At 54.4% G+C, this 20,352-nt stretch overlaps 2 protein-coding genes across 7 annotated transcripts in view; one reads left to right on the forward strand and one right to left on the reverse strand.

Annotated features, from left to right (window-relative positions):
* On the reverse strand, positions 1-6,353 carry INCA1 (inhibitor of CDK, cyclin A1 interacting protein 1). Of its 5 annotated transcripts, none has more exons than XM_081030234.1 (7): positions 5,949-6,041; positions 4,422-4,507; positions 1,990-2,103; positions 1,712-1,751; positions 1,271-1,443; positions 647-812; positions 1-411 (listed from the first exon to the last, which is right to left on the reverse strand). In XM_081030234.1, the coding sequence occupies exons 2-7, from the start codon at positions 4,463-4,465 to the stop codon at positions 280-282; spliced, it is 669 nt and encodes a 222-aa protein (XP_080886360.1). In that variant the 5' UTR covers positions 4,466-4,507; positions 5,949-6,041; the 3' UTR covers positions 1-279. The 5 variants fall into 5 exon arrangements, with proteins under 5 accessions (XP_080886360.1, XP_080886359.1, XP_080886356.1 ...); XM_081030233.1 differs by lacking the exon at positions 5,949-6,041 and adding an exon at positions 6,296-6,353 and having other exon boundaries at positions 8-411; XM_081030232.1 differs by having other exon boundaries at positions 373-812; positions 5,949-6,035.
* The window catches only part of KIF1C (kinesin family member 1C), a 22,592-nt gene continuing 8,323 nt past the window's right edge, over positions 6,084-20,352 (forward strand). Inside the window, exons 1-17 of one of the 2 annotated variants that reach the window (XM_081030215.1) lie at positions 6,084-6,614; positions 8,338-8,458; positions 8,708-8,840; positions 9,257-9,333; positions 9,651-9,830; positions 10,481-10,546; positions 10,953-11,131; positions 11,218-11,329; positions 11,789-11,866; positions 12,024-12,089; positions 12,178-12,253; positions 12,718-12,796; positions 12,982-13,127; positions 13,912-14,081; positions 14,239-14,318; positions 14,448-14,523; positions 19,844-19,923. In XM_081030215.1, the coding sequence (XP_080886341.1) occupies positions 8,735-8,840; positions 9,257-9,333; positions 9,651-9,830; positions 10,481-10,546; positions 10,953-11,131; positions 11,218-11,329; positions 11,789-11,866; positions 12,024-12,089; positions 12,178-12,253; positions 12,718-12,796; positions 12,982-13,127; positions 13,912-14,081; positions 14,239-14,318; positions 14,448-14,523; positions 19,844-19,923 (1,571 nt within the window). In that variant the 5' untranslated portion in view covers positions 6,084-6,614; positions 8,338-8,458; positions 8,708-8,734. The remainder of the gene's footprint in view (positions 6,615-8,337; positions 8,459-8,707; positions 8,841-9,256; positions 9,334-9,650; positions 9,831-10,480; positions 10,547-10,952; positions 11,132-11,217; positions 11,330-11,788; positions 11,867-12,023; positions 12,090-12,177; positions 12,254-12,717; positions 12,797-12,981; positions 13,128-13,911; positions 14,082-14,238; positions 14,319-14,447; positions 14,524-19,843; positions 19,924-20,352) is intronic. The other variant, XM_081030216.1, reaches the window with a different exon arrangement.

Below are 20,352 nucleotides of genomic sequence, written 5' to 3' on the forward strand. Positions count from 1 at the left end.
CTGGGCTCAACTTGTTTGCTTTTTAATGACAGAACAGAGAAAAGAACACCGTGCTGGGGAGCGGGGCCTGCGTGGCAACAGGCCTTGGCGAGTGCCTGAGAGGTGCAGACTGAGATGGGAGGCCAAGGGGGCTGTTAGTTCAGACGACGGGAGAGGAAGTTGGGGGAGGCTAAGCAAAAGGAAACGCCTTGATGCCAGAAATGGGGGCGATTCCAGCCCCGAGGACGAGGCTTGGACCCCTGAGGAAGCCCTAGCATGTTGGACATGGATGATTTCTCCTTACTCCTCAGACTGCAATTTCATCCCCCACAGGTTGTAAAGGGGGTTCCTACTGCCTGTGGGCAGAGAACTCAGCTGCCTGGAGAGACAAGATCCTTCCTGGCCCACGGGACTCCAGGGAGACCAAAGCAGCTGTAAAGATGAGAGAAATTGAAAAAAGAATGAAATAATGGAAAAGTATGCCTCTCTCCAGATTTCCTAGTGCCCAAACTCAGGTACCGCCAACTCTCTGGCTCCTGCCTCCTTTGTTTTTGTTCCCCTCAAATCCAGCTATCCAACCTGGCTCCTGGCGTCTGCTGTCGCTCCATGTAGGACCAAGCACCCACATCACCTGCCACCACCCCACCAAGCTCCTCTCCAGCCATACCTGGTCCCTGCCGGGAGGGAGAAAGCGGTCCTCTTCCCGTGGGTAGGATACCCTCTCCTCTTCCAGATCAGGGTATGCTGTGGTGCTGGGTAATCCACGGCCCGCTTCATCAGGCACCAGGGGCTCGGGTGCAACCGCAGAGCTGCCCCACTGGGCCTTCTTTAGTCTGTGGAGGCTTTAAGCTTAGGAAAGAGTTACCTGGAGGCCAGGCTGCCCGTCTCTCCACTCTTCACCTTTCTGCTCTAAAATACTTGCTGTTGGGACCCAGAGGTGTTGTTTGACTTCCAGCTCTCCACTCCCAACTTTCTGCTCCCCTCAGATTAAAGTATTTTCAGTTTAAGGACTCAGAGGTGACCTCTAGCTCCCCACTGTCCTCCAGTTCTAAGGAGTGTTTTCCTGTCTTCAGTTGATCCAGTTTCTACTCCTTCCAGTTCATGTGGCTGGTCCTCCATCCCTTGGTTCCCTCCTTTCCACATTATGGAAATTCTGCTTCAATCCCACTAAGTCCATGATTCATTTCCAAACAATCTCAAATTCTCTCAAAACTCTCCACCCCTTCCTTAGTTCAAACCATTCTATCCCCACACCCAGCTTGGCTCCCAGAGCCCAGATGTCTCTCCTTACTCATTGATGATTCTTTGTCGTCTCCTTAGATCCTCTAGGTGATAAGTGACAGCCCTTACCCGGGCTGGGATGCCCCCAGGTCTCTGCTGCATTCCTGCCAAATGTGGCCTCCTTCTCTTTCTTCTGCAAAGCATCTCAGGGGGTGGGAGCCCCTCAGGGGGGTACATGCCAGGCTGGGAACAACCAATAGCTCTTTATGCCAGAGAATGGGGAAAAGGAGCTAGAGGGCAGAACAGGGCACTTGGGGAGCTGGGACAAAATAGGGAGCTTGGTAAGCCCAGATCATGAAAACAGCTGTGATCTGGAAAACATGCTGATTGATTCATAGAAAGGAGGGCCTGGGGACACTAGAGGAAAGGGGTCATAAGGAGAGTTGGGGATAAGATGGCAGTGGGTGCAATTTTAACTGAAAAGTGTTGAAGGGCAGAAAGTTTGTCATACCAGCAGGGGTGGGATGTACTGTTCCTCTATCCAGGTGGGGCTGTGAAGCACAAAAAGGGAGCTAAGTGCAAAGAGGACACCCCCATCCATTATTGTTTCCCTAACGACCTCTCCCCACCACCTATCTGTCTGGCGTTAGGAACTACAATGTCCATCTGCCAGTGGGGCAGCTATCCTCAGACTAGGGCATATTGCTATAAGGCTTTATGGTAGTTTAAAATTGTACTGCCTCACCTGCCTACCTCCAGTTAGTCCCTTTTTTCTCCCTTTCTACCCACCTGGGCCTTTGACTAAGGTTCTCCCAGAAGATGTCTCCATAACGCTGGGGCGTCAGTCTGAGGCTCTGGGAAGGCAAGCTGGGAGGTGGAGATCGTCTCACCACCCTGGAATACCTGAGGAGAGGGCAAGGTAGGCGTGGGTTTGGCTCTTCCCTTACAGCAGAAATGGACTGAGAGGCACTTCCCATGGGACCATACAGATGCCCAGGCTCCCTGAGGCCATGTCCTCCCTTACCCATTTTAGTTGAGGAAGGTGGTGAGGCCTCTGATTTGAAAGGGGATTGGAGCTGGGAGGAGGGCGGAGATTGGCAATTGTTTGAGTGTCAGATCTCACTGAATCTCAAGCTTCTACCACCCACAACCAGAGAACATCATATTTAGCATGCATGGCTGTTAAAGAGGAAGGCCCCAGCTACTCAGCCGATGTGACAGACACGTTCCTTTTGGTCAATGTAAGGATCCAGGAGAGCAGAACCCTCTACTTACTCCTGCTTTGTCTCCCTTATCTCAGAAAGACTCATATCCTAAGGGATGTGCAGGGCTGTTTGAGAACAGTGTTCATCACTTCCAAAGCCCTCAGACTGAACGATGACTGCTCTCCTGATCTCTAGAAAGAGAGTGTCCTAGGGCTCAGACCTGGGCCCTTTTTCTTCTCCATCTCCATCTTTCCTTAGCTGATCTCACTCAGGCCCACAATTTTAAATACCACCAATGTGCTAATGACTCCCAAATCTATATTCCCAGCCCTGGCTCTGCCCCTGGACTCCAGACTCACAGGTTCAACTGCCCACTTAACATCCCCCGAGCCTTCCCTGTCTCACTGAAAGGCCCAGTTGTTAGAGCCAAAAACCTGGTATGCCTCATTTTCTGTCACCTCCTGAATGCAATCTATCAGCAAGTCTTGTCAGTTCTCCATCGAAAATATACCCAAATTTCACCACTCGTCACCATTTCACTCCCACCACCGTATTCCAGCTCATCTTCCCCTGCTGGGACTATTGCAATGGCCTCCTCCTCCTCTTCCTGCTTCCATTCTAGTCCCCTACAAACTATTCTGCACAGAGCAGTGTGAGTAATCCTTTTGAAATGATCATATGAAATGGTATGCAGTTTGAGATTTACTTCAAAATAATCTAAGTAGTAGGAGGCTGGATGGGTGTACAGATGAAAAGATTATCCATATAATGGTAATTATTGAAGCTGACTGTAAAGGGTACATGATCTCTACTTCTGTATTTGTTTGAAATTTTCCATAATAAAAAAAGATGAAGGAAAAAATAAAGTCTGTTCCTGTCATTCCCTTGCTTAAAAACTTCCACTGATTGCTACTGTCCTTAGAATAAAATCCAAATTCTTCAATGGCCTGTAAGGTCTTCTGCCTAACCGACTTTACTCTCCACATTTCCCCTGATCCCTAAGTATCAGTTACACTGGCCTGCTTCCTGGTCCTAGAAGATACCAAGCCTTGGGACTTTTTAAAATCTACTATTCCTTCTTCTCCCCCGTCGTTTTATCAGACTGGGCCCTTCTCATTTTTCAGATCTCAATTCAAATTCACCTCCCCAGAATAGTCTTCCACAATCACCCTATCTAAACTTGTGTCTCCCAGACATTCTTTTTCCATTATACTCCTGTTTTATTTTTTTTTCATGGTACTTATCACTAGTTGAAATTATTTGTTTGCACATTCTGTCTACCCTGCTCTGGAATGTAAACTATGAGCAGGACCCTATTCCACCCCCCCACCCCCCCTGCTTTTTCCACCTCCCTCCCCACACACTCCGGTTCAAGCCCTTGTTTCTCAGGCTAGTTGTGTAGGACACAGCTCCCTGGCCCATGCTGGTATTATGAGCCTTGCACTCCCTCCCTGGCTGAGGCAGTGGTTGGTTGGCCACTCACAGCAGCTCTCGCCAGCTGCCGACCACTCATGCTGGCTGACGGCCATTCGTGCTGGCTGCCGGCCACTCACGGTGGCACACATTAGCCCACAGCAGCATACAGCAGCCCGCAGCAGCACTCAGCAACTGGCTGCCCAGGCTTAGGTAGCTCAAGGCGACCTCCGGCTGCTCACTGCAACCCAGCTCCAGGGAGAGACGTTGTTTACAATCTTAGCTGTAGAGGGCGCAGCTCACTGGCCCACGTGGGAATCCAATCAGCGACCTTGGCGTTAGGAGCGCAGCCCTCCAACCACCTGAGCGACTGGGCCAGCCCAGGACCCTATCTTTCTAATTATTAAATCCCTGGTGCCTAACACAGTCCCTAAAACAATGCAGTGTTCAAAAACTATTTGTTGAATAAATTAATGAATCATCAATCCCCTGAACCCAAGCACTGAGCTTCTTGTTCCTTATTTCCTATTCAGGAAAGAACCCAGGCATACAATCTTCCCTCCATCCGTTCCCCACTCTTGCCACTGGGTGGGGACGACTCACTTGGCAAAGGGGATGAGGGTATCTCCATCTTCTTGTACCTGCATGACTGGACTGGGCTGGGTGATGGCACTGTCTTCTCATTGATGCTGGGAGGATAATGGAAAATGAATCATTCACTCATATAATGGCTGCAGGGATGACACCAGTAGCAGATCTAGAGATTGGAAAGAGGATAGATGGCTCCTGAAAAAGGAAAGAGAGCTTAAAAGGTATTTCTAGTACTGGACATTTCTATTAGCTGGATATACTGGTGGAAGGTGGGAAGCCCAGGAAATGTGAATGTGGTAGAAGATAGAGGAGAAAATAAATCTTCTGAAGCCAAATGTACCGAGTAAGTGAAATCCACAGATGGCAGTTAAGTGACTTCATTGGCCATGTGGGATGATGAGATTAAAAAGGATGACAGGTGGCAATTACATGGGGCAGGGGTATTTGGGGGTAGTGGTATAGAATTGGTGGTTGGGGCAGGTAAAAAATTGAGGGTTTATTTTTTTAAAAAATCAGGTATGAGAGGTTAATGAAAGTTACGTGTGGACGGAGTGGTCAACTGGTGACAGGGAAGGAGTGGGCCGTGGGGAATGTCTACACGTAAAGAAGGTGAGCACAGGTCAGTTGCACAGATTCTGAATTAGGGGAAGCCAAATGTAACCCGGGAGCCGGTTTGGGGGGGCAGAAAAAGCAGCTGAGAATGCTATAGTCGTTAGGAGAGTGCCTGGGGGAAGCGTAAGCGATGGAAAAGGCATTGGATTGGAAACTTCATCCAAGGGCAACTAAGGATGGGCTGAGAAAGCCGCAGGTGAGGTAAGAAGAGGAGAGAGCATTTGGGGCTGAGGTGGCACATGAGCTGGAGCTGGGCTGAAAAGGTAGCAGGGGTTTAACTGGGGTGTCCTAGGCCAGCGCAGGTCAGCGGAACTCAGGGGGCAGGGGGCACCTGAGGGGCACCCAGACCTCAGGTAGTTGGGTCTAAAATGGCGGCCTAGATGTAAGAGACAGGACGGGGCGTGAGGAGGCTACACAGAGTCCTCAATGTTGACCCGGCAGGTAGCCAAGGCCTCGGAGGGCAACCTATGTTTGACTGGTCAGACGAGGACCTGAGGGGTCCGGCTGGTCTGGGGGTGGTGGGGCGGGCGCGGGGGCGCGGGTAGCCCTGCCTGGGGGGAGCGCCACGCCTGAGGCTGTGGCTTCACTAGGGGGCTAAGGGGACCCACGGCGGGTGGACTGGGGCGTGGCCAGGCCTTCGAGAGCAGCCAAGTCTGAAGACAAAATTGGGGGTCTCAGGTATGGATGTGGCTCCCTGGGACAGTCTGGAGCTGGAGGGGGCCAGGCTGCGTTGGGAAGGGGGACGTGGGCCTGAGACGGCATCCAGGCCCGAGGCGGAGGCCAGGGACTGAGGCGGCGGCCCGGGCCTCAGACGGTGGGCCGGGCCTGAGACGGCGGCCGGGGCCTGCCGGGCCTGCCGAACTTGAGGGCCAGGCAGGGGCAGTGCTGGGTGGCCGTGCCGCCGCCGACCGCACTTGTTCACAACACCTGAGGCAGCGGCGCGGCGAATTCTAGAACGACATGCCGTGCCGGGAGCAGGAGCGAGACGCGACAGGACGGAGGGAGGAGCCGGCGGGCACCGCGCGCCTGGGGGCGGGGCCAGCACGGAGCCACCTCCTGGGCGGGGCACGGCGAGCGGTTCCGCCCCCTGAGCGCGCCTCCGATGCGGCAACGTGCGCGGGTGCGCGGTCTGGGTTCCCTCCAGGTTTCGCTCGCACCCTTCCCCGCTCCTCAGGCGCCTGTAACTCTCGCCCGACGTCCTGCTCGTTCTGTTGCGTCCGCATCTTGGTTCTTGCGTCCCCGCTCGGTGGGCCCCACCGTCCCGAGGGCATTACCCCTTTAACAGTAGTAGTCCAGGTCGCTCCCGGGCCCGTCTCAGGGCCGCGCGCGCCCGTCCGCCCGCGTGCGCGCGCCCGTCGGTCCTCCGCCCCTCGCTCGCGCCCCAGCTCGCGCTGCCCCGGCGGGCGCCGGCCGCTGGCGCCGCTCCTGCTGCTGCCCCGGGGCGCGAGTCTGCTGCCCGCCGCCCGGGGACCCGGCAAGGGGCGGGGGCAGCCCCGAACCGACCCGGGTTCTCCCCTTCTCCCATCTCACGCTTCTCGGAAAGTTGTCCTTTTACACTCTGCCGAGCCGCCCCGGGAACCCTGCCGCGACGAGGTGAGAGCTGGGGGAGAGGGGGGGGTTAGGGAGGGGACGCCCGCGGAGGAATGTGCCGGGCTGGGGGAAGGGAGCGGGGTCCTTGTTTGCACGACCCGGCGGGGGCTGCCTGGCCGCGAGAGCCGGGATCATGTGCTATTTGTCCCGCGGAGGCGCAGAGAGGTGCCAGGCCCGGGGCGGCCTTCGGTTGGCTGGACAGGAGGACAGGGTCTGCATGGCCGCCCAGAAAGGCCGGGACGGGGCCTGTGTGAGAACTGCCGCGCGTGCAAGGTGCAGGTGGCCCAAGGTCCCCTTTCGGCTGGGTCGACGCCACCCCAGCCGCGGCTCCTGCCTGTACCCCACTGCTCCTTTACGCAGCACCAGCTGATCCCTGTACCCATCCCCTAGTCCTTTACCTCGCGGTTCCCCAGCGGTGCCACCCCGTTCCCCACCCATTAGCCGCTAGGGCGTCACCATTGCGTGTTCCCACCAGTGTCTCTTCTCCCTCCTGGTCAGGGTCTGGGGGTCAGGGTTGTTTTTCCTGAGAAAGCCTCTGAATTCAGCTACTCCCTTCCTGTCCTGGGACAGACCAGCCCTCTCACTCCGTCCCCCACCCCCATGCCTTGGCCAGGAAGGCTGGTGAGGTGAGACCCAGCATGACAGGGGTTTGAGGTCCTTTGAGGCCACGGAAGGGGGCCCAGCATCCCTGATCTCTCTTCACAACTCTCCACCCTGCTGTCTGTGGGCGTGGGCTGCTCAGCCTCTCCTCCTAGGGTGTGGGCACCTGATCACCCACATTCCTGGGTTCTAGCCTGGCACCTTCCCCAGGGCAGTGGACGCCATAGCACTAGCCCCAGATTGCGGCTGGAACCCTCCTGCTTCCTTTCTCCTCTCCTTTTGCCGGGAGATAGACCCCAGTGCTATCCTCCCCTTCCCCTAAAGACACAGGTATTCTGGCTCCCCCGACAGAGGAGGCCTGGGGTTGATGGATGCAGGATGACCCCACCCTCCCCTGCCTATTGTCCTGGATCCTGAGGAGGAAGTGCTGGGGGCTGGGCGAGGGGTTTGGGGCCACAGGCTGGCCCTATGGATACCAGTCCTGGGCTGTATCTCCAGCTCTTGGACTTTGCTCATTGGCAGTCCCTGCCTCTTGTGTGGAGGTTGTGGGCCTTAGTTGCTACTTCTCCCTGGCTGACTCTATGGGGGAATTTTAGGGTAGGTTTTGTGTTTGGGATTTTCTGTCCTCTTGTTTCTTCTTCTGGGCTCCCAGTTTGTGCTTTTGTCCTGGAGCTCCCCTCCTTGCCTGTTTGACATTCTGTGTTTGGTAGTCTCTGTGTCTCCCCTTCCTTTCTCCTCCCATTATTTCCTTCATAGCATGATCTCTATCTTGCCTTCTCTCTTGTGTCGCTCTCTCGTTTTTTTGATGTCTGTGACTTTCTGCCCTTCCTCTTCTCTCTTCCCACCACCCTCAGTGTCTCTGCCCATGTATCCCTTTCTCTGAATTGCCCTCTGTCCAGCCTCTCTCTCCATTCTCTATCTGACGTTCGGTACACTTGTGAGTGACAAGGAATAAAAATAATCACCGTCCCTGCCCTTGGATTCACATTGCATTTGGCCATTCCAGAGGAACAGACATCCTTATTTTCCTAACAGTACCCCCCATCCCTTGTCCTCCAACCTTGAAACCCCAGACACACTTCTGGAGCCACAGGTTGCCTCCTAACCACTCTTCCCCCACAACCAGGGTTTCCCCCACAGCCCCAGCTGGTGTGGCCAGGCCCCAAGTGTAGGATGGGGCTCCCCCTACGAGGTCCGGTGGCAGCCAGAACTGATACAGCCCCCCTGGTCTGGGGCCAGGACGACAGGTAACTCTGGGGTGATAGCTCATATCCCTGCGAGCTGGGATATGGCTTGGGAGAGAGACAGGAATACCTTTGGGAGTTCCTGAGGAGAGTGACATTTGGGAGGAAGGCCAGGGAACTAGGAACTGGGTACTTGAGGGCCTGGGTAGCTGGGGAAGGGGGGGTGGAGAGACTGGTTCCTGGGAGAAGCTGGGAGGCAATGTCTGGGTCCTGCCAGCAACTCTAACAACCTCTTATGTTTCTGTCCTTTAGCTGAGGAGGGTGGGAGTATCTGGAGCCATGGCTGGTGCCTCGGTGAAAGTGGCAGTGAGGGTTCGGCCCTTCAATGCCCGTGAGATCAGCCGTGATGCCAAATGTGTGGTCAGCATGCAGGGCAGTACCACCTGTGAGTGAGTCCCAAGGGCCTGGCTGGGCACAGGCGGGGCAGGCCAGGCCCACTATACAGGCCAGTCCTGCTGGGCCGAACCGGGAGGAGGGCTATGCCAGGCACAGAGCAGGTGCTAGTTATAAGGGTGGGGGTTGGGACAGGCTGGCCTTTCCATGTTCCTAGTCCCTGGGAGGGGGAATGTTGGCCTGGAGCCCTCCATTGCCCAATCCAAGTAGGCAGCCCAGTGGGGGCGGGTCCTAGGAAGCCAAAATTAGCTTTGGTGGCGGGAGGGGGTGGGGAGTATTAAAGGGAAGAGATGAACTAGGACATAGGTGGGGAGTGGGATGCCTGGATTCCAGGGCTTGTGGAGAGTGGGCAGAGGTTGGGAGTACCTGACCTTGGCCTTCTTCCTTTGCCCTCTCCTGCCCCTTCAGCCATCATCAATCCCAAACAGAGCAAGGATGCCCCCAAAAGCTTCACCTTCGACTACTCCTACTGGTCACACACTTCGGTGAGGTTGTTGGGCTGGGAAAGAGCTAAGCAATGAGGCACAGGGGATTTAGATATTGGGAGGGGGCATTGCTGGGAAATAGGACCTTCAGGGGATTGGTTGAGACTGGGATCAGGATGGGGGAGAGAGAATCCTGTGGGATAATTAGGACTGCCAGGAGACTGGATGGGACCCTCAGGGATGATTAGGATGGTGACGGGGATGAGATGGGGCATACAGGACCTTTTGGCAAGGGGGGCAAGACCCCTGGGACCTAGACACTAAGGACAAAGTCATGTAGGACTCCTGCTGTCTTTCTCTGCCCCCTTTTCTCCTAGGCCGAGGACCCCCAGTTCGCATCTCAGCAACAGGTGTACCTGGACATTGGAGAAGAGATGCTGCTCCATGCCTTTGAAGGCTACAACGTGTGCATCTTTGCCTATGGGCAGACTGGGGCTGGGAAATCCTACACCATGATGGGGCGGCAGGAGCCGGGGCAGCAGGGCATTGTGCCCCAGGTACATGCTGGGACCTGGCAGGGCAGCCAGTGCAGGAGCACCTTCAGCTGCTCTTAGGCCAGGGGTCTGAGGATTATGGAGTAGAGAGTTGGCTTTCTGAGGCCCTTAAAGAGAGGAAATGTGACGGGAGATGGGGGTTGGCTGCAACCTAGACATCTGGGACCCAGTGGGGAGAGTTCTTTGCTTCCACCAGAAGCAACAAGGCTCAGTGAGAAGAGCCTAAGCTTTGGCACCAGAGAGCCCTGGCTTTGAGCCCTGGCTTTGAACCCTACCACTTACTATTTACCTTGTCTCATAATCACTTGTGAGTGTACTTCCCCAGGCTTGTGTACCATAGTCAAGGTAGTGACTACAGAGAAAGCCAGTTGTGGGTAACTGAGAGTTGGCCATAATTCTGCCTGGCTATGCAGTGTAGTGGCCTTGCCCCCAGACTCTGGAGATAGGATGCCTGGGTTTGTTTACTGGCTCACCTATTACGCCTCTGACCATGGGCAAGTGTGAACGTCTCTGAGGTTGCTTTCCCACCCATCTGTAAATTGGGAATGACCATGGTTGGGGTTAGAGTTCAACAGGGCCACCTGAGACAGGGCCTGGCTTGGTGTTGGGTGCCACAGGTGTGCCATAAACAGCAGCTTCTGTGTCCCTTTTAGCTGTGTGAAGACCTCTTCTCTCGTGTTAGTAAGAACCAGGATGCTCAGCTCTCCTATTCTGTGGAGGTAAGCCCTGGTCTAGGTGGGGGGTGGGGAAGGGGCACATTGTTCCTGGGACGGGAGGGGGAGAGCACAGTGATTATGACCAAAGGAAGTCTCCAGAATCAGACAGCTTGGGATCTACGTCTGGCTCTGCCAGTTACTAACTGTGGTTTGGGGCAAGTGATTTCATCTTTCGGCTGCTGAGTATGTTTCATCTGTGAAATAATAACGATGGGCTCCCCATCCTAGGGTTGTTGGGGGTGGTCAGTGAGCTCGTATGTGCAAAGTGCTTCGCACTGTGCCTGGTGCCTCGTAAACGCTCAGTGTATGTTAGCTGCGACCAGCTGTATCATGCCCTGTGGAGCGTAGGGTAAGTTTCGTTGTCAGTATTTTGTTCGCTTGTTACTGATTACTTGCTTCTCCCCCTCAGGTGAGTTATATGGAGATCTATTGCGAGCGGGTACGAGATCTCTTGAACCCCAAGAGTCGGGGTGCTCTGCGGGTGCGGGAGCACCCTATCCTGGGCCCCTACGTGCAGGACCTGTCTAAATTGGCTGTGACCTCCTACGCAGACATTGCTGACCTCATGGACTGTGGGAATAAGGCGCGGTGAGGCGGGCCGACGGAATGGAGGGGAAGGGAGCTGGGTTAGGAAAGTGAGAGGCGGGACCCAGTGACCACTCCCTCCCCCCCAGGACTGTGGCTGCCACCAACATGAATGAGACCAGCAGCCGTTCCCATGCTGTCTTCACCATTGTCTTCACACAGCGCTGCCATGACCAGCTCACTGGGTTGGACTCAGAGAAGGTGGGACGCCCCCCAATTCCTGCCTGGTAACAAAGATAATGATGTCACGGAAGGGCCTTGCATCCTCCTTCCTGCTGAACCTGGGCTTGAGTGCCTTGGGCCTTCCACAGCTCCTTCCCCTTCCCCTGTCAGATCAGTGTGGTATGGTCTCCTGTATGCTTGTTTGTCTTCTTACTAGACTTACTAGGCAGGACTTAGATCCCATTGTGTCCTTTTTCCTGCCACACAGTGGGCACGTAAATGGTCTGTAAACAAATACATGAACCAATGGATGAGTAAACAGCCCATCTGGCTATCGTCTTTATAAATTCCATTTTCTCTTGTCTCCTTTCCTCATCCTGTCCCTTCCTGGCTTTCTCCATTCCTTGCCAACTGTCCTAATCCCTTGCTTGGTGTCCCACTGATTTGCCTGCCCCGCCCCACTGACCCCAATCATCTCGTCTCTTTCCTCTGACCCAGGTTAGTAAGATCAGTTTGGTGGACCTTGCTGGGAGTGAGCGGGCCGACTCCTCAGGTGCCCGGGGCATGCGCCTGAAGGTGAGGAGGCTTCAGAGGGACAGACGGGCAGTGTTGGGGGCTGTGTGTGGTGATCTCTAATCCTAACCTGGGACTCTGGCTGCGGGGAGAAAAAAAGGGAAGTGGATCGGAGTAGGAGAGAGGGGCCTCATTCCCCATGTTCCTCATCCCTTTTCAGGAAGGTGCCAACATCAATAAATCCCTGACTACTCTAGGGAAGGTGATCTCTGCCCTTGCGGATATGGTAAGACCTTGGGGTGGGAAGAGAAGGGGCTCTGGGAAAGGGGACATGGAGTGGCCCAGACTGACCACCTTCCCCTTTTATCCCCCAGCAATCAAAGAAGCGGAAGTCGGATTTTATCCCTTACAGGGACTCGGTGCTCACCTGGCTGCTCAAGGAGAATTTGGGTGAGGGGCTCCTTCTCTCTCTCTTTTTGCTGATCCTGCCACCCTCCCACTAAGTCCCTTTGATAATGCCAGACAAAGCCCCTTGCCACCCCTAGAATCTCAAATCCCCCAGGTGTACATTGATCCTTCCCTGACCTAGGGAATATCCTTTGATGTCCTGATGCCGCGATCAAGGCCACACCCTGCCTGCCAAGCCAGGGGCCTCACTGACCTGGCCCCGTGACCCCTCTCGGACTTACACCCACTGCTGACTTCATCCTCCTCTCACTGATCTCTGTCCCACGGAAGTCTGTCTCTCTGTCCTCACCCCTGCTCCCTCTGACTACCGGAGTTCGTGGTTAGCTTCACCCTACCTTGAGCAGTGACCCTGTCAGACCCCCGCATGGGCACTGAGGACCCCTAACCAGGCTGACTTTTCTTAGGACCCAGCCCAGCTCAAGCTTTCCCTTCCTCTCCATGTACAGGTGGAAACTCACGCACAGCTATGATTGCAGCCCTGAGCCCTGCAGACATCAATTACGAGGAGACCCTCAGCACCCTCAGGTTGGGGCTCTGGCGGGCTGGTAGGGCACATGAGAAGTGCCAGGGGAGCTCAGGAACTTGCCCATGAGACAGGGTTGACCGTCACCTGTACCCCAATATTTTACAACCTAGGAGAGTGAGAAATCGGTAGCAGACCAAGGTGACCTGTGTGTGGGTCTCACCAGTCCCGATCCGCCCTCACACAGGTATGCCGACCGCACCAAGCAGATCCGCTGCAACGCCGTCATCAACGAGGATCCTAACGCCCGGCTGATCCGAGAGCTGCAGGAGGAAGTGGCTCGGCTACGGGAACTGCTGGTGGCTCAGGGGCTCTCAGCCTCTGCTCTGGGAGGTCAGGCTCCAGGGGCAGCCCGCCTCATCCTTCTTCACTTGCCTTTGCCCAGTCCTGGGGCCAGGGAGGGACCACTGACCACAAAGCCCTTCATGTCCTCGCTGACGTGGATACAGATACGGAGAGGGGACTTATCACGCCTTGATGATGATCTTATGAAATGTCAGGGGTTTAGTTGACCATAAGCTTAACAACAGTCAACAGTGGAATGGTTTCTAAAATGTAATGCTCAGCTTCATTGACACAAGACGGTATCTGTTTCAGAGGATGTAGAATCCATGTTGACTGTCAGGTGTGGACTCCTTATTCAGTCTCGGGGTCCTTCCCAGGGTGTTGAGGGACACAACGGAGGGAATAACGGTGTCAATTCTTGGGAAGAGAAGGGTAAGGTAGACATGATGTTCACCTTCCCACATTTGAAGGATAGTCTTGCAAAAGAAAAAGCAGTATAGTCACTCCTCCCAGAGGGCAGAACTTAAAATAATGGGCACACGTAACAGGACTCAGATTTCAGCTCAGCACAGCTAAGAACTTTCTGATAGTGAGTCATCTAACAATGGAAGGAACTGGCTGCCTTGTTCAGTAATGGGCTCTCCGTCCCTACAGTGGAACAAGCAGACCTGGTGCCCACTTGTTAAGGCTGCAGTAGGAAGGCTTTCTGCTTGGTGGAGATTGACCTGCTGTCTTCTGAAGTCCTTATAGATGGTCTCTCTGAGGCCTCCTTATGTCTCCAATTAGCTCCATCTTTCCTTAGCCTCTTTCTTTGACTTCTCTGACCTCCCAGGCCTGAAGGTGGATGAGGGGAGTCCCGGAGGTGTTCTGCCAGCTATATCGTCTCCCCCTGCCCCAGTTTCGCCCTCATCTCCCCCCGCACACAATGGGGAACTGGAACCATCATTCTCCCCCAACGCCGAGCCCCAGATTGGGCCTGAGGAGGCCATGGAGAGGCTGCAGGTGGGAAGCTGGAGCTGGCCAGGCCTGGGGGCTGATGGGAGTGTAGTTCTCCAAAGCCAGAGTTGAAGAGGAAGAAGGAATCCCAGGAGCGGTATGACCCCCACAGTAGGTGCTTATCCCAGACTGTCCTGATTCCTGTCCATCTCATGCCCCCCAGGAGACAGAGAAGATCATAGCTGAGCTGAATGAGACCTGGGAGGAGAAGCTACGCAAGACGGAAGCCCTGAGGATGGAAAGGTGTGAGGCGTAGGGGCAACAGCTGGAGCCCTGGAAGACGTGGGGGTGGGGAGGGAAGGTCAGGCTCTGGAGGGGAGGAGTTCATGGGTGGTGATGACAAGACTAACATTTGTTTCTCTTTGGCTGCAGAGAAGCATTGCTTGCTGAGATGGGGGTGGCTGTCCGGGAGGATGGGGGAACCGTGGGTGTCTTCTCTCCGAAGAAGGTGAGTGAGCGGTTGGGTGAAGAGGCCTCTGGAGGCCTAGGAGACTCTGGATTCTTAGAGAAGATGGTTGGGGGGTGGGAGGGTGATAAGTTCTAACCCTGACCTCCGAGTTCTCTGAATTGTTCCCTCATTATCTGTCCCCGTTCCTGCCACCTCCTCTCTGATGTTTTATCCGGCCATCCCTGCCCTCTCTCTCTCTCCATCTGACAGTCAGTGAGGCAAGAGCTCAGAAATGCTTGTCTCCAGGGACTCTAGGGAGCACAGGAGGATGACGGCCCCTGCCTGTAGGGGGATTTCAAGAGCTGCTTAGACTCTAGGTGTTTACGAACATAACCTCACGTGTGTGTGTGAGTTCATGCATAGAAGTTATCTCTGGATTTGTAAGAAACTGGGTACAGTGGTTACCGCAGGAGAGAGGGAGTTGACCTGGGAGATGGGAGGTTGGTGGAGACAGAGACTTATTCACTGTGTAGTCTTGTCTCGTTTGAATTCTGTACCCTGTACATATAGTACCTACTCAGAAAGTTAGCTAAAAATACGTTTTTAAAAGGATAACTTGGGAAAGCAAAGCTAAAGGGAATAAAAGAGAAGCACCAAACAGCAAGGTGTTGATTGTGAGTGGCAGTGAGAGGTTTAAAGATGGTAGCGTCACTTCAGCTTGGAGGTGAATGGGAACTAGCTTCGTGGAGAAGGTGGTTTTGAAAGTGGACCCTGAAAGATGGTTGGGATTTGGAGGTAGAGAGGAGCAGGGAGAATGTCAGGCTAAGCAAACACGGGGAAGTGTCAGGGAGCAGGGCACACCAGCACCTGTCACGTGCCTGCTTTGTAGCGGGTGTTCAGTAAATCTTTGCTGAGAGGAAGGAAGGAAAGGATGGAGGGAGGGAGGGAGCAGGACAGGAGTGATCAGGCGCAGCTGGAGGTAGGAATGGTGTTCAAAGTCTTTAACAACCAGCACCGCACAGGGACAGACCAGTCAGAATGGACACTGGGTGTAGACAGCCAGCACAGCTGTACCGGCTGTGCATACTGCTGAAGGGATGATATGGAGGCCAGTTTGAGTTCATCAGGAACTTCCCATCCCACTGGAGAGCTAGCTATGCCTGTCTGGTCCACCTTATAAAGCACGATAGGATTAGGCCCTAAGTCAGATACACTGTGCTTGGGGCAAACAGGGTCCTGGGGGCTGCCTGGAAGAGGTGGAGGGTTATTGGAAAGAGGCCCCTCCTGGTTTCATAAGGTCAGGGCTGACTAGGAGACTGGGCATGCAGGGATCGTTGAACAGGGATCTGAAAAGAGGAGAGGGGTTTGCTTTGCCTGGCCCAAGGCACAGTGAGGGAATGAGAGAGCTACTGGTGGGTGATGGAGGGTGGCAGGTCGAGCTGAGGGACCTGGTCTCCAGCTGGGTACCCAGAGCTTTGGGGTCCTTCTGAGGTCCCTGTCTTGGGGAGGGCTACAGAGGGCTCTCAGCATGGCTCGCAGCTACCTTGGGATGCCTTGTACCAGAGGAACTTCCATCACAGTTGCAGTGATGGAAGGAGTTAGAAAGGGGTGGAGAAATTGATGGGTGGATGTTTTTTCTCTGAAGGTCTCCCACTGCACAGGGATGCCGCCTACTGAAGTCCCAGGGACCAACCGGAGGGCGACTTGTTTTGTGTTTGTAATTGTGCTTTTGAAGGTGAAATGCACCACAGAGAACCTTCACATAGTGCTGCGAGCTGTTAATGGTGAAAAAGGAGTTTCCTTCCTTCACACCCTCAGGTTTCGCTCTCAGAGGCAAGCCTTATTATCGATTCCTGATGTGTTCTTCTGGAGGTAGTACATGCACACACTGTATGAATAGCCATGTGTGTACGCGCACGTATACACACACACGCGCACACACACACGGCTTGTCTTTGGAACAGTAGTGGTTGCATACTTTATACTTTACTTTTTCATATAACAGTATATTGAGATTCTGTCCATTCTTTTTCGTGGTGTCAGAATATTCTACTCTCTAGATGTAGGATAATTTTTTAGTCTGCTATCTGAGAACGAATTCCTAGAAGTGGTGATTTGGGGTTAAATGGTAGCCATGTAAAATTTTGACCTATTTTGTCAGAGTGCCTCCAAAGGTGATAACCATGTCATTTTGTACCCCCGGGAGCAACATACAAGGGAGCCCAAGTTCCCTCACCCTCTTCAACTTTTTGATCTTTGCCAATCTGATTGGTTAAAAAGGTATCTTAGGGTAGTTTATTTTTACTTTTGCATTTTCTCAAGGTAGTGAGAATAAATGTATTTTCTCCCCACCTTCTTTTGCCCCACCCCTTCAAGCCATTGTTTCTCAGTCTAGTTGTGTAGGACACAGCCCCCTGGCCCATGCTGGTGTTATGAGCCTTGCGCTCCCCCCGGCTGAGGCAGTCGGTCGCTGGTTGTCAGTCGGTTGCTCACAGCAGCTCTCACCTGCTGCTGGCTGCTCACACTGGCTGCCGGCCACTCACGCTGGCCACCGGCCGCTCATGGCATTACACGGTAGCCCACGGCAGCTCGCACCGAGCTCCGGCTGCTCACGGCAGCCTGGCTCCAGGAAAGGCATTGTTCACAATCTTAGCTGTAGAGGGTGTAGTTTACTGGCCCATGTGGGAATCGAACTGGCGACCTCAGCATTAGGAGCACGGCGCTCCAATCACCTTAGCCACCGGGCCGGCCCCAAAAATGTATTTTCATATGTTTAAAAGGCATGTGTGTTTCAGAAGGGAGAGGGGAAATGGGGACTCAGAAATGGGGAAGTGGGTTTGGTGGGGGTGGTTACAACCTGGGAATGGTTAGGTGGGTAATTGGGTTACCTACCTGCATGGAGAGGAGGGGAAAGCTTGAGCTGGGCTGGGGACTAAGAAAAGTCAGACTGGGTCAGGGGGCCTCAGTGCCCAGGCAGAGGTCTGATAGGGGCACTGCCCAAGGCAGGGTGAAGCTGAGTTGTGGAGCTAACCATGAACTCCAGTTAATTGGGTCCTAGGGGAAAAGCTACAGTTAGTTTTGGAGAGAGCCACGAGCCTTAGGGAAAGTCCCCTCTTTCTGGGATGTCCACCACCAGGCCTAAGGACTTTTAAAATAGGTGATTTTCAAACCTGGCTTGTAACTTCCTTCACAAGGGCTGGGTGGGGGGGTGGGGAGGTAGGCAGGACCAGACTGGATCCTCTACCCCCAGCCTGGGCCTGAGCGGCTCCCTCCTTATCTGCTTGACGTATTAGGCTTCTAGGTAAGGTTTCATTTGAACAAAGGGTTCCAGGGCTGAACAAAGATTGAAAAGCACTGCCCTAAATCATGTCCCCTCTCCTTAGGGATAGATCGCTTTCTGCTCCCAGAGCCCTTCAGTGTTTGCCATTCCTGACATTGCAGTGTTGGGAGGAGCGTGATTATCTCTTGGGAGAAGAGGAAGTGTGGCAGCAGTGATCGTTGGGGTGTCTGTGGAGGGGCAGACACATGGATACACATCGTATCCACCATGGACCCGGACCTGGGATCATTGTTCAGGGGCCCGCCAAAGAAATACGGGGCCCTGACTGTTGGCTGTTTACCTACAGCCTGTGCTTTCCTGCCCCTGTGCTGTTGTTCAAACTCCTTTCACCTGGAACACTTTCTTCTTCATGTCTCTGCCCTCATCCTCAAAGACCAGCTCCCAGAGTTCTTCACTTTAGTCGTCTTTGCATGTGAGCCCCTCCCACAGGATGGTGGCACTCAACTCCTGGGAACAAATGAGTGAATGAACGAATGAGCTAAGTGAGGGTGTGAAAAGATCAGAAATTCTACTATGACGCATACGCTTCTCACTTGTAATGGTCTCTCTGGACCAAGTCTCATCTCCCCAAGTTGACTCTGCTTTCCTTACTGACCGGACAGCAGTGTCTGGGTTTGAGTCATCTCTATCCTGCCCAGCACCACGTGGGAGAAAGGAAATTCTTACAGAATGGAGGCAGGGGATCTTGTGTTCAGTTGGAAGGCTCAGGAAAGCTTCTTGGAAGAAGTGGCGTCTGAGACAGACTGTGAGGGAAGTGAGTGATTTTAACAGGTGGGGCTGGGGTGGGGCTGGGAGGGAGGCTGATCCCGGCGAGGGAACATGAGGAACAGCTCACGGGGGGTCAGGGGTGCAGGAGGTCTGGTGGAGTGAGTCTTAGTGGTCCACTGGGTGGGAGCGCAGAAGGAGAGAGGGGGCCCCGGAAAGGGGTTTGGATAGGTGGACTGGGACCCTGACGTGGAGGAGACCCCGGGATACCAGCATGAAAAGCAGGTCCAAGTCAGGTGGGCATGGGGTGCCAGCTGGGAGGTCTATGTGGAGAAGCGTGACACAGCCATGGTGTGGTGAGTAGGAAGCCAGGAGACCCCTGGAGATGGCAGGATGTCGGGCAGGCCTGTGGCCAGGCGGGCTGCGGCAGCAGATGGTAGGGGGGAGACTTCCCCAGGCTTGGCAGCAGTGGCATGAGGGGGTGTAGAGGGAACAAAGTTTGTATGCTGCCCAGAGTTACATGTCTGGGAAGGGCGGGGTGTCATGAGAGAAACGGTCAGGAAAAGGTGCTTTTGGGGAAGGAACGGGCTGGGTTTTCAGTGTGGAGCAGCATAGTGATGAGCCAGCGGTGTGGGTGCGTTTGTCAGGTCAGGGAGGCCTCGACAGAGACAGCACCAGGCAGCTGCTGCAGTGACCCCGGCCCAAGGTGAAGCCGGCCTGGGGACTGGCAGTGGGTGGGGAAGGGTGGGGAGTCTCCTTTGAGAAACGGGTTTGTTCTGTATGCTTTTGAATTGAACTGACGTTTCGTATTTTTTAATTATATTTGTGAAAGTCATCTGTGCTTCTAAGACATTGAAGCTGGAATAAAAGGTGGGAAGTACCAGTCCCCTAACCTAACTCCTCTTGTACTCTCCAAAAGTGGCAGGATACATTTTGAAGGAAGAAATGATGAGACCTGGGGACAGAGGCAAATACAGAGAAGGGAGAGGCGAGGGCAGGTGGATTCTAAGGTTTCCAGTCAGGGACAAGGGTGCATGGAGGTGCCTCTGAAGAAATGGGGCCTTGGGAAGGGTTGCTGACCTGGGAGGGGGTAAGTGGGTGGGGGCAATTTGTAGGCCCCTTGTATGTGTGGGCGAGGTGGGTCAGGCTATCCTGAAGTGCGACTGGGGTAGTGAGAGTAAGGAGGGGGGGAGTTCTCCAAGTGAGGGAACGGGGAGCAGCGGCAGTGCTGGAGCCTGGAGGGATGTCTGCTGAAGTTCCTTTCCCGCCTTCCCCTTTGTGTCCCCCTTTGGCTGACTCTCATGATCCCTCCCGACCACCTTCCTCCCACCACAGACTCCCCACCTGGTAAACCTGAATGAAGACCCTCTGATGTCAGAATGTCTGCTGTACCACATCAAAGATGGCGTCACCAGGTAGTGTTCCCTCAGTGGCCTGTGTGGCAGCCTCACCCTTTGGGGTGTGGTTGTAGAGGGACGGCCACACTGGTAACTCCCTTTCCCAGTGACCTCACTGGCGACACCACAGCCCTGCTCGCTCTCTTGGCTTCCTGAGAAGGTGCTGAGCCTGGCTGCTCAGTGGCTGTCCTGCCCCTCTCACCACTTCGGTGTGGGTGAGACACCTCCTGGGACTAAACTGAGCCAGCGCTTGCGAGGATGGCTCCTGATGTACTGGGACAGAGGAGTGGGTCAGAAACTTACACCACCTCGTTCTTAGCCCTTAGCACCGCTGCCTTGGCCCCCCCTTGTGGGACCCTCCCTGGGCGGGGAGGGAAACGTGTCCTGGGCCCTGTATTGTTGAGGGGCAGTGACTACATGGCAGGTGGCTTCACTGGTTACTGCAAA

This window comes from Rhinolophus hipposideros, assembly GCF_964194185.1.
Source record: "Rhinolophus hipposideros genome assembly, chromosome: 20".
NCBI lineage: Eukaryota > Metazoa > Chordata > Mammalia > Chiroptera > Rhinolophidae > Rhinolophus > Rhinolophus hipposideros.

Excerpts from the sequence above, each read along its gene's own strand:
- INCA1 (XM_081030230.1), bottom strand. The coding sequence starts at position 2,228 with ATGGGTAAGGGAGGACATGGCCTCAGGGAGCCTGGGCATCTGTATGGT. Across the intron at positions 1,752-1,989 it reads AACCTTAGTCAAAGGCCCAG|CCCCACCTGGATAGAGGAAC; the intron begins GTGGGTAGAAAG and ends TGTGCTTCACAG. Across the intron at positions 412-646 it reads TCCCTCCCGGCAGGGACCAG|CTGCTTTGGTCTCCCTGGAG; the intron begins GTATGGCTGGAG and ends TCATCTTTACAG.